The sequence below is a fragment of the Podarcis melisellensis genome (genome assembly GCF_964234715.1).
Source record: "Podarcis melisellensis genome assembly, chromosome: 15".
Taxonomy (NCBI): Eukaryota; Metazoa; Chordata; class Lepidosauria; order Squamata; family Lacertidae; genus Podarcis; species Podarcis melisellensis.
In genome coordinates, this window is record NC_138532.1 from 35,065,130 (window position 1) to 35,077,805 (window position 12,676).

Here is a 12,676-nt window from a genome sequence, read left to right on the forward strand (position 1 = left end):
AGCAGTTTCAGGAGCAGAGAGAGACAGGGATGATGTCCAGCTGAATGAGGAAACAGTGGCATAGCGTGGGTTGTCAGCAAGGCAAGTAATTTGCACCCCCTAACCCGTGGATTTGCGCCCCCTAACCCTAACCCCCAGATGTTGCGCCCGGTGCGGCCGGCACCCCCTGCACCCCCCACGCTACGCCACTGTGAGGAAATCCCGAAGTATGAGATAGTGGAGGGTGAGGAGGGGGGAATTAGAGAGGAGACAACAGGGAACTCCCTGGAGAGTATGGAAAACCCTCCCAGTTCAAGGGCTAGAAGGTCCCTCCGCATTCACAAACAGAGAATGCAGAGGGAGTGAAAATGTTTTGATGAACATATGGCAAAATATTGCTCAAAAAAAGATACGCTAGTATGCCTAGATTAAAATGTGAAGTACTGGACGGAATAAAAATTAGTAAGGGAAGATAATAAGAATATACAGATGATTTGAGAAGATTGTAGAAGGCAAAGATTATTGTAAATTGTATAATGTGGAGGAAATCGAGTGGGGGCAGAGGGAAGTGGGAAGGAGGAGGAAAGAATAATATGATGGATTGAGGAAATGTAAATGTATGGGGGGATGGGGAAGAAATGGTGTTGGCTTTGGTACATCTGTATTGTAATGTAATATGTGGAAACCAATAAAAAAGAAAAGGGGAAGAAAACCCAGAGAATGCAGAGGGACGTGACTCCTGTGACTTCCTGTAGGCTTCCAGGATGTTGTGGGAGATGGAAGAGGAGGGCCTCAGAGTAGCCAACATCTCCTATGTATGGAGACATGGATCCTTTGTCTTGCAACCAGATGACTGCATAAAAAGCCATACAATACGAATTGTTTGTTCTTCTTGCCTCTGAGGCTATTGGGGGAGGAGAGGATGCCTGACTCTGCCTGACCACCATCGCTTGACCAGTTCAGGTCACTCTAGATAGCCCAAGGCAATTCAGGGCTATCTACAGTTGACTCAGGGAAAGCCTGGATTTTCCCGGAATTGGCCCAATTCATTTGGAGATTTGGTCAAATCAGGCACTCAGCCCTAGTGGGAACAAATGGTCCACTTGCCTGTGTGGTCAGCCATCCTCCCCTTTTTCAAAATGGGCTACTCACACCACATAACAACTCAATCTTTTGTGGGTTTGAATTTGATTAAAAAGAGGCAATGGGCAACTTCTCAGAAATTATAGCAGCAGCAGCAGCAGAAAAATGCCCACTTTGGTTCACTTTCCATTCTGAAGACGGAGATTTACACAGCTTTGAAATAACATTTAAATCAGCTCGAAAATAAAAATAGCTGAGCAAAGATGCTCCTTTTATAGGCCAAATGCAACCGAGGGCATATAATTAATGATCTTGCTTCTGCTGGCACTTCACATTATTGCTTCCCATAGTGTGCTATTTATTTTGCCTCTAGAGACAAGATCAATTCATTTTGATCAACAAACATTTCAGACGGAGAAGGTTATTATAGAAGTTGAATATAATGGATAATTTCCTTTTGTATTTTGACTGGGGAAACCATGTGGGTGGGTGTGCCAATACACATCAGAAGTGAGGAACTGGATCCGGCCACCTCTACAGTCCCATCCATGATTGCAGGGGATTGACACTGGCCAACATGCAAAGGGGGTTGCTGCAACAACCAATTAGGTGATTGGTACTGGAATCATGATTGTCAGTTACAGGGAGAGCTTTTGAGGTCTCTGCAGAGGAGGAAATGCTTCATTTTTTGGAGCACTGTCCCCTCTGTAGAGATCAAATTTGTATTTGATCTCCCTACTCAACTAAAAAAAGAAAAAAAATGCATTTTTGTGTGTGTCTTTGGTTTTAAGTTCTCTTGTAGCATGCATGACAAAGATTTGCAAATACCGTATTGGCCTGAATATAAGCAGCACCTTTAAAATTGAAGGGAGGGGAGAGAGAAAAGACAATACCTGGGCTGCTCTCGGGGGGGGGGGGCACACTGCTTTGCCAGTGGCCTTCCCCTTCTTTCAGGCAGCTTGGCGGAAGCATGGGAGTGGCAAGCAGGCAGTGCATCATTGCCCCATGCTCCCAGGCTGCTTATGCCACTTTGTCGGCAGCGTAAGGTCATAAATATAAGCCACACTTTAACTTTTCATGGTTGGAATTTGGAAAAAAAAAGTGTGGCTTATATTCGGGCCAATATGGTAAAACATAAAAAAAGCCCATCATTCTTTAAATAGAGAACATATAAAGAGCCCTGCTGGATCAGGTGAAAGGCCAATCTAATCCAGCATCCTCAAAGCGGCTATATGTTCTCACACCACCTATATCTGATTTCATAAATAGTGTGTGGAAGCTCTTATACCATTACATAGTTTAGCTACTGGGTAGCCTTGGGCCTAGCGGTATCTGATGGAGGCTGGTGTACCTTCGTGCAAAGAGATAACAGGGTTCCTGTTTAGCATCCTGACCAGTATGTTATAAGAAGATAAGAAGAGCCTGCTGGATTAGGCCAATGGCCCAGGCACAAGAGCAATCACCCCTCCTGCATTTTCCAGAAAGTGGTACCCAGAAACTTTGCTGCCTCTGACTGTGGAGTCACAGCATAGCCATCATGGCTAGAAGCCCACAGGTCCTCAGAACTCTTCTCACTAACAGGATTTTCCTCCCCATGCAATTCAGTCTTGTGCAGGAAAGCCTAGCCGCTGGGCTCTTGCAATTACATTTTATTTGGTAAGGTGACAAATCTAATTGTAACAGCTACTCAACTGGGCTTTATCCCAAGGTGACAATTACCAGACCAGGGCAGCACTTTATGCAAATGCAGTCCCCCGCTAATGCACTTGTGCGCACTAACAGGCTTCAATTTTACTAATGAAGAGGAACAAGAGAGAGATGCCTGCCCATCCTCAGTCTTCTGCACAGTGCTGATATAGATCTTGGTAATATTGGTGAGATCTAATCATAGATCAAAGCTGGAAACGAAACCACATAATAAATTATGGAGGGAGCTGGGAATGTTTAGCATGGAGATGACTGGGGTTTGTGTGTGATTTGATACCCTTCTTCAAATATCTGAAGGGATGTCACATGGAAGATGGAGCAGACCTGTTTTCTGCTGTTCCAGAGGGGAGGACCCAAACCAGTGAATTCATAGAAGTGTAGAAGGGAAAGGGAAAGGACCCCAGGACGGTTAAGTCCAGTCAAAGGCAAAGGGGTTGTGGCACTCATCTCGCTTTCAGGCTGAGGGAGCTGATGTTTTTCCATAGACAGCTTTCCGGGTCATGTGGCCAGCATGACTAAACTGCTTCTGGCACAATGGGGCACCGTGACAGAAACCAGAGCGCACGGAAACACCATTTACCTTTCTACCACAGCAGTACCTATTTATCTATTTGCACTGGCTTGCTTTGGAACTGATAGGTAGGCAGGAGCTGGGACAGAGCAATGGGAGCTCACTCCATTGTGAGGATTCGAACCGCGATCAGCAAGCCCAAGAGGCTCAGTGGTTTAGACCACAGCGCCACCAGTTCCCTTAGAACCGTAGAGTTGGAAAGGACAATGCAGGAATCTGAACACACAGCCCCCCACTCAATTTGAAATAATACCGGATGGACCCTGCTTAGCTTTGCAAATCTGCTAGCAGTTTTATTGCTAAAAAGAAAGGAGATTCCAGTTGAACACTGGGAAGAACTTCATGAAGGTAAGAGGTTTTTGACTGTGGACCAAATGAGAGTAGGCATGTAAGCAGCACTGTCACAGGGAGCTCATGGCTGCAGAAGCTCAAAATATTTGAGCGTCTTGGAAGCCGAATGATTTGGAACCCGAATGCCAAAAACCTGAAAGTGAATGTTTCCATTTTCAAAGATGCCTTGGAAGTTGAACGGCTTCTGAACCGTGGCTCTCTATTTTCTCAATGGACTTTGCCAACCTCACATTGTGCCTTGGTTGCCGAACGTTTCAGAAGTCAAAGGGTCTTCCGGAACGGATTATGTTCGACAACCGAGGTTCTACTGTATGCTGGGAAATAAACAGTTTAGATATTGCTGTAGGGCATGTGGCAAGCTTTAAAAGGGTATGTATGTTTACTTACTCTCTGACATTGTTTATTACTTATTTATTAAACTTATTGGCAGTGTTTTTACCAAAATAACTTAAAGTGGCTTACAATATATAAATATTCATACATGAAGACCAGCCTTAAAAAAATGCAAATCTAAAAGACAATCCTATTTATAAAAAGCAGGGTTGGAACATCTCATCCATCTGAGGAGGCTATAGATAATTAAAAGCCAAAGACCTAATGGAAAAATACATGCTTTTGCCTGGCATATAGAGAAACAGAATAAATTGTTATGTGAATGCAACCTTAGGGCTCTGTTGGATTCCACCCCTAATATATATCACTTGACATCATCTCAGGGGTTTCACCCTAGACACCTATGAAGACAAACAGCACCATAAGGAAGTTAGCACAGACGAGCCTGAATTTAACTCCACTCAAAATCTTCATTGCCCTTTTCATAAAATTCCCCAGTATTTGTTTTAGAGTTCCCTGCTGCATTCAGGAGCCTACAGCCCCTCACTGCTGAAAAACAGCTCTCATTTTTAACATCCTTCCACTAGAATGTTCTTCAACATGTAACAAAAACACTTTTGGAAATGGGGATCAGGAAAAGAAAGATAACTTCTCAGAAATGCTCACATCTTCTCACTTTGAGCACAACTTTGCCACCAACCTGCCAGAATATGCTGTCAATTGTATTCCCCAGAAAACCATCCCGTCCTTCTGATGACACCAGTTTTGGTCCAAGGATTGTCATGAATTCATCAAAATCAACTTGACCATCGCCTGGAAAGAAAGGCAGACAACAACAACAAGTTTTTATTAACAATACCATGCTAAGAGATTTTTTTAATTAATTTGTGCAACAAATTTATAACACATCTTTCTGCAAATTGCAGCCAGGGGAGCTAAGATCCTACCCACACCATACTTAGAAGCATAGAACTGTAGAGTTGAAAGTGACCACAAAGCTCAACTCTCTCCCCCCCCCCCGAAATGAAGGAATCGTTTGCCCAACATGGGGCTCGAACCCATGACCTTTAGATTAAGAGTTTCATGCTCTACCAACTGAGCTTTCCCAGCTTGTTCTAAAGCAGATAGCTCCCCGACAAAGACTTCTGGGAACTGTACTTGTTTTCAGAGTGCTGGGAATAGTAGCTCTATTGGGACAAACTGCTGTTTCCCAGGATATCTGGGGGAAAGTAATGGTGCAGATATGAACTAAGAACAGGGGGAAAGAATTAGTAAGAAAGTGATGGCAGTAGAAACATGAGGTCTGTTGGTGGTTTGCTTCCCTAGTAGCTTCTTTGCATCTGTCACTAGGAGCCAAGGTCGTCACAGATAACAGCTACATGAGAACATCAGTAGATCCTGCTGGATCAGGCCAATGGCTGATCTAATCCAGCATCCTGTTTTCACAGTGGCCAACCACACGTCAGTGGGAAACCAGTAAGTTGGATTCCAACACAAGAAGACTCTCCCCTCCTGTGGCTTCCAGCAACTGGTATTCAGAAGCCCTGCTGCCTCCAGCTGTGGTAGTAGAGCATTGATAGCCATCTCATCCATGTATTGATCTAATCTTCTTTTAAAGCCATCCAGGGTGCTGGCCATCATTGTCACTTGTGGAAGCAAGTTCTCCAGTTCACCTATGGCCACAGCTGAAGACATACCCAGACACTTTGTGCAGCTTCCAACATATATAAAAACATTAAACATTTTTTTAAAAAAAACTTCCCTATACAGTTGTACCTAGGGTTAAGAACTTAATTCGTTCTGGAGGTCCATTCTTAACCTGAAACTGTTGTTAACCTGAGGGACCATTTTTAGCTAATGGGGCCTCCTGCTGCTGCCACGCCACCAGAGCACGATTTCTGTTCTCATCCTGAAGCAAAGTTCTTAACCCAAGGTACTATTTCTGGGTTAGCGGAGTCTGTAACCTGAAGCGTGTGTAACCCGAAGCGTCTGTAACCTGAGGTACCACTGTACAGGGCTGCTGTCAGGTGGCTGTAAGCAACTCCCACAGCTGGTTGCCAGGAACGTACAAATAAAAGGGAATGTTTCTTACCATCTGCTTTTTTTATTCAGTATTTACAGAGGGAGACTTGGAACCCAGCCTCTTGTTGTCCTGAGTGACTCTCCACCCTCTCCTTTTTTTCACTTCCTCATTCGTCATTGTCATCACCTCTCCTATGGGTGCTGTAGAGTCCTCTGTCTCCGAGCCCTTTGCTCTCCTACTTTCAAGGCTTGCCGGGTTCGGGGGGGGGGGTCTGGAATGCTTTCTAAAGACACTGTGTCCTTCAGCTATTGCCCTACTGTGTTTCCTCTACCTCCTCCTCTCCCATTATTTCCCAGCTTTCCCCCTCATCTGCCTCTGAGCTGTGACCTCCCTCAAACCCTTGTTGTAATTCTGAACTGTCTTCCTCTTCTCTGGAAGGGTCAGGCTGGGGAGGTGTTCTCCACCATTCCTCCTCTGCTGACAGCTGACAGCTGCCTTCAACTTAGTGTATTTTTCAGTGTATAAGACGCCCCCATGTATAAGACGCCCCTTATTTTTTGGACCCAAAATTAAAGAAATCAATATTTATTGAGTTGTTGAGTTTTTTGGGGGGAGGGGATCACCCTTGAGTTTCTTTTTTGGGGGAGGTTGCCACCACTAATTGCTCACCTGCCCGTCTGCTTGCCACTGCCAATCGCCCGACCGCTTGCCGCTGCCAATTGCCCAACTGCCCAACCGCCCCCCTCTGCATTCACTGACAACCCCTTAATTTTTGCCTAAATTTTTTAAAGAAAAAACATCTTATACATGGAGCATCTTATACATGGAAAAATATGGTATTTATCTCCTTGGCTAGGGGGTCACATACCCTTCAATATTTATCTGATAAAATAGGAATGTTCTAAGGAAAAGTGGAATATTCTGGGTTCAAATCAGAAACCAGGACGGTTTCTGTAAATCCAGGACTGTCCCTAGAAAATAGGGACACTTGGAGGGTTTGCTGAAGAAAGCCCACTATGTGAGAGGCCAACACTGGATCTCTACAGCTGCTGTTTCCCTAGAGGCCTGCCTTGGCCCCCAGATTCAGAAGTGGAGTTAGCATATGGAACACCTAAGGGGGGAGGGACTTGCAGATGCTTTTGTTCCATTCATCACACTCTCATCTATTTTGTTGCACCCGAAATTGAAATATATTGCAAGCTGCTCCAAGAATGTCAGTTTGTAGATACAGTAAATTAATGATAAATCATCATATAAAAACCAAACACAATATATACAAATTAAAAGCAGACAGCAGGTAAAGCTAATCAGGGGAAAAATCAATAAAGCAATGCAGCAATAAATCAACAGCCAGCTTAAAATGTATTTAAACTAAGATGTGGTGAAAACTCATTGGACTACAGTGGTACCTCGGGTTATAGACACTTCAGGTTACAGACTCCGCTAACCCAGAAATAGTACCTCGGCCTAAGAACTTTGCTTCAGGATGAGAACAGAAATCATGCGGCAGCAGCGGGAGGCCCCATTAGCTAAAGTGGTACCTCAGGTTAAGAACAGTTTCAGGTTAAGAACGGACCTCCAGAACGAATTAAGTTCTTAACCTGAGGTACCACTGTACTGGGATAGCTTGCTTGGTAGAGCATGACACTCTACTCAGGGTCGTTGGTTTGAACCCCACATTGGGTGAAAGATGTCTGCATTAGTAGGCCCTTCCAACTCTACAATTCCATGATTCTATTATTCTAATCCAGTAAAAGGGCCACATCCACACCATATATTTAAAGCACTCCTGTACCACCACAGTGATCATAGCTTCCTCCAAACAATCCTGGCAACAGTAGATTCCCACCCCCCTAGTCCCCTCACAGAGCTACAATTCCCAGAGTGGTTTAAAAATTGTAGCTCTTAACAACCCATGGAAGAACACAGAGTTAAAAATGGTGCTCCAAATAATGACAGAGGTTTGAGATGGAGGAACACTGAGGGGGAAACCACATAGGGTTGCCATATGTCCTCTTTTTCCAGGACACGTCCTCTCTTTCATGGGTGGTCATAGCGATTTTTTGTTTTTCACCCTAATTTTTAGTTTCCATCATACACCTGTGGAAGGTAAATTAATAAAATCAACCATTAATGCCAACTTTTGCCAGTGCTTTCCCCCCGCTCCCCCCCCCCCCCCCGTGTTGGTTCTGTGTGGTCAGCAACAGATCAAAATGCCATGAGGAGCAGCAGGGCATTAAGGAGTTTGGACCACACACAACCCATAAACCGTAAGCAATTTAATATGCTACAAAATCGTGTAACAGGAGGCAAAGGTTGCAAATGAGCTCTGCAGCTGTTTTCAGTGTTTCCAGCTATTACATAACACGCCGTTACGGGGGTTATTGTTGCTGAAGGAAAGCAAAATCACATTCTTGTCCAAACTAGGTTCCAACAGAAGGATACAATGTGTCACAGAGTAAAGTGTTGTGGAGTGGATAATATGTACATAATTTGGATAGTTCTAAAATCCAAAGAGGGCATCAGCTGAGGGTTACAACAACTTGGACCTGTAACTGAGGGCAGTAGTTTATGCAAGTCTATGCAAGTAGTTTATGCAAGTTTATGACTGTTCAAGCTTCATTAGCCCTAGTTCTGTCTGTGTTGGTGAATCCTTTTCATTCTACTAGTGGTGAGGGAGAAAGAATTTTAACCTGTTAAAGAGGTCCTCTTTTTCACCTTATTGCATTATTAATATAAGGTAGGGTGATTCACTTTTGAAGACCCAGCAAAAAGAGATTTTTAAAAAATGATAAATAGGGCCACACACCTGCCTAGGAAAATGAAAGTAAATGAAGAGTAGACTCTTGGCTGCATCCCATAATAACTGTATCCCATAATAACCGTTACCCATTACTACATAGTTAGTCACTTTATGTAAGACCAGGCCTGAGGATTTTTTTTTGGCTGCAGCAACCAAATCTTTATCTGGCCTCCCCACCCCCCTACCCCATGGTCCAACTTGGACAGGTGTGTGGAACAAGCCACCTCTCAAGTTGTCACAGGGTTGACAGATGGGTGGCACCACCCGTTTCCCTTCACTATTAGATTTGGTCATGCATGACACCATTTGCGCACCCACCAAATACCCCAGAAAAAGTGGGACATCCACATTTTTTTCACGCAAGATGGCAGCAGCCATTTTGGGTGCTGTGCTCTCACATGCGCTCGCGCCATGCTCTTGTCCCACCCCCAAGCACTCTTTCAGGGTAAGATCGTGGTGAAGGTCGTGTGACTTGCCCACTGCTAGGTTTACATATAAGCTAAACAAGCTATAGTTTAGGGCCCCACTCTCTTGGTCTCCCAAAACATTTAAAGGGGGGAAAACTGGATGTACATTTCCAAAATACAAGATAAAAAACAAATAAAATAAAACCTACTGTTAGAAGTATCGGTTGGTTGCTCGAGAGCAATCAGGCAATATGCCTCAATAGTCTGTTTTAAAGCTTTTTTATTAGTGATAAAAACCTTTAGAATGCAGAGCGCCTCTATTCCGTGTCTTGCTCATTCACTGGCAGAATCTGAGAGTGGGCGGTCCTTAAACCTTCCCCAGCAGAGAAGTTTCTTGACGCCCAGTCTGCGCCTCCCCTCTCTGTGCGGAAGACTACTGCGCAAGGCAGGCGTGGGTAACGGGGGACCTCCCTCCTCCCCGCTTTCCTCAGGCAAGGTGTCCTGGCACTGCCTTGCCTCCTCTGAGCCTTGTATCTCCTCCCCACTAGAGGCGTGGATACCTTCCTCCGCTGAGGAAGTGCTGCTTCCCACGATCTTTGGGGGCTTTCTGTAATTCATCCGGCTTTTCTCTTGTCTCCCCTGAGCCGATGGCAGTTCCCTGACACCTACATACAGCAACAGTGTTTTGTGTTGTGTATGGACCTATTTCTACATGAAAAACAACAATCACAGAAACAGTGGAAGGAGGACATTTCTAGGCCCTTCCAGGGGATGCAGAAATGTTGGCCACCCTCGTTCCAAAAGCTATGCCCTGCCTTTCAAGTATAATGCACAAAAACTAAACTTGGTTTTATTTGTGACCTGGTCTGGACAGAGAGGCAGCAAATCTGCAGAAGAGCAGAGCCTCCTATCTTCTAAAGCATCTCTTTCAGAAAGATAGGAAGGACACCTTCCTCCCTTCTGTGCAGGGACATCAAGTCAGATTCTATCAGTCACACGACACTTTGGATTACCAGCAACTGTGTATCATGTAAAGTGACAACGCAGTAAAAGACAATTTACACAGTGGCAGATCACTTGAAAGTGCAATGATAAAAAGAGAATGTGAGAGATATGCCAAAAATAAAATTAAATGAATTAAGGTGGATGCCAACCCACTCCAAATCAATTTGCAGCCTGAACAATTACTTCCCGGTTCCTTATTTGTGCATTTGTTTTGTCTGGGGGGGGGTGGGCTTTATTGTTCAAAGGACCCCTTCCCACCCTCCATGCATGGGCTAGGGCACTGTTTCCCAAACTTGAGTCTCCAGCTGCTTTTGGACCACAATTCCCATCATCCCTGACCACTGGTCCTGCTAGCTAGGGATGATGGGAGTTGAAGTCCCAAAACAGCTGGAGACCCAAGTTTGGGAAATCCTGCCCTAGAGCAAGGAGTGGCCCAGTTTTTTCTGCATCGTGGGAGATAATGTCATCAACAGCTACTTGTTAATGATGGCTATGTTCTCCCTCCACTCTCAGAGGCGACATGCTTCTGAATATTAGTTGCTGGAAACTGCAAGAGAGGAACGTGCAGTTGCCTGCTAACACTTCAGAAGTTACATTGATTTTACATTTGTAGAATGTAAACACCCTTCTGAGTAACATCCTTCTTTTTTAGACTATAGAACAGATCCATATGTCTCTGTAATATTATGCAATATTATGCAAACATGAGGCACTATGGAATTTCACTTTAAATTCCTGGTGGACTCAGTGGCCAGTTTTATTCAGCTGCATGTCTGCAACATCTGCTTCTCATAATTAATGATTAATCACATTAGAATACAAACTCACAAAGTCATTACAAATTACGTTTCATGGAAGTGGTGTTTATTCTGTTTTGCCTTGAGAGGAGTATGAAGCTAATATCTCAATGAAACATTCAATAATTCTGGGTAAGCATATAGTATACTGTTTACACATTTTTTGTTTAATGGTGTTATATACGTTGAATCTATTTTTTTACTTATTTAAGCAAGAACATATATAACATACAGAAAGAAATGTAGTAAAAACGATATAATTGAATTAAAATATCTCTCTCTCTCTCTCTCTCTCTCTCTCTCTCTCTCTCTCTCTCTCTCTCTCAATTTGGTTTGTTTCATTCACTATTCCTTGAAAAAGGATTAGCATTGGCATTGAAGAGTAGTAAAATTTCTTTAGAGAGTAGTCTTATTTATAAATACCAGGCTATTGTTCTTTGGGTCTTACAATATTCCCACTTAAAACTGAAATGTAACTAAGAATTCCAAATATTTCACAGGAGGCATTTGAACAATATGAAACATCAGGAACAGCTTTCTGATGGTGAGAGTTGTTCAACAGTGGAATGAACTATCTCGAAAGGCGGTGGACTCTCAGTCACTAATATTTTCTAAACAGAGGTTGGATGGTGATCTGTCAGGGATTCTTTAGTTGTGATTCTTGCATTGCAGAAGTTTGTTGTTGTATTCATTCATCTTTATTGGTTAATTTTCTTTTAAAGAACAATGGAACCACATGCAATCATAGTGAAAAAACTCTGCTATCCTTTTGTTGTGCATGTATAATTTTGTATTTTTTTATTATTTTATGTTTGGACAAACATGTACAACAGCATTGCAGGAGTTTGAACTAGATGATCCTTGGGCTCCCCAATGCTGCAATTCTATGATTCTATGAATTAATTTCAGAAAACTTTTTATTTTTACTATCAATGCCTGGTGTTTCTATAGCATAAGGCAGTTAGCAGCAATCAGTTACAGGTAGGTAGCCGTGTTGGTCTGCCATAGTCGAAAGCTCATACCAATAACTATCTTAGTTGGTCTCTAGGATGCTACTGGAAGCAGCAATCAGTTTCTCTTGGTGCTCTGTTTTGTTTGGTATGGTTTTATATACAGTAGTACCTCAGGTTACATACACTTCAGGTTACATACGCTTCAGGTTACAGACTCCACTAACCCAGAAATAGTACCTCGGGTTTGCTTTGCTTCAGGATGAGGACAGAAATTATGCTCCGGCAGTATGGCGGCAGCAGGAGGCCCCATTAGCTAAAGTGGTGCTTCAGGTTAAGAACAGTTTCAGGTTAAGAACGGACCTCCGGAATGAATTAAGTACTTAACCCGAAGTACCACTGTATTTGGAAAATGTTTATTTTTGAATACTGGTCATTGTCTATACCAAAGAGATGGATGGATGCATGGACTGAATGACTTGTGCTCCAGATATCTGAAGGAGCAGCTCCACCCACACAGAGCTGTTCAGAAGTAAAGATCTGCGAGGGAGACCCTGTTAGCAGCACCATTGCCCTGTGATGTGCAAGGGGCAATTTTGATTGAGATGACATTGCCTGTGATGGCTTCCAGTTTGCTGAATGCTGCCTTCTTCAAGGTTACCCATCT

At 43.5% G+C, this 12,676-nt stretch overlaps 1 protein-coding gene across 4 annotated transcripts in view; it reads right to left on the reverse strand.

Moving 5' to 3' along the window:
- Window positions 1-12,676, reverse strand: part of CALN1 (calneuron 1) — a 138,070-nt gene that overhangs the window by 25,805 nt on the left and 99,589 nt on the right. For all 4 annotated transcript variants that reach the window (XM_081890675.1, XM_081890676.1, XM_081890677.1 and 1 more), the window contains one exon: window positions 4,725-4,837. In XM_081890675.1, coding sequence (XP_081746801.1) covers window positions 4,725-4,837 — 113 coding nt within the window. The remainder of the gene's footprint in view (window positions 1-4,724; window positions 4,838-12,676) is intronic.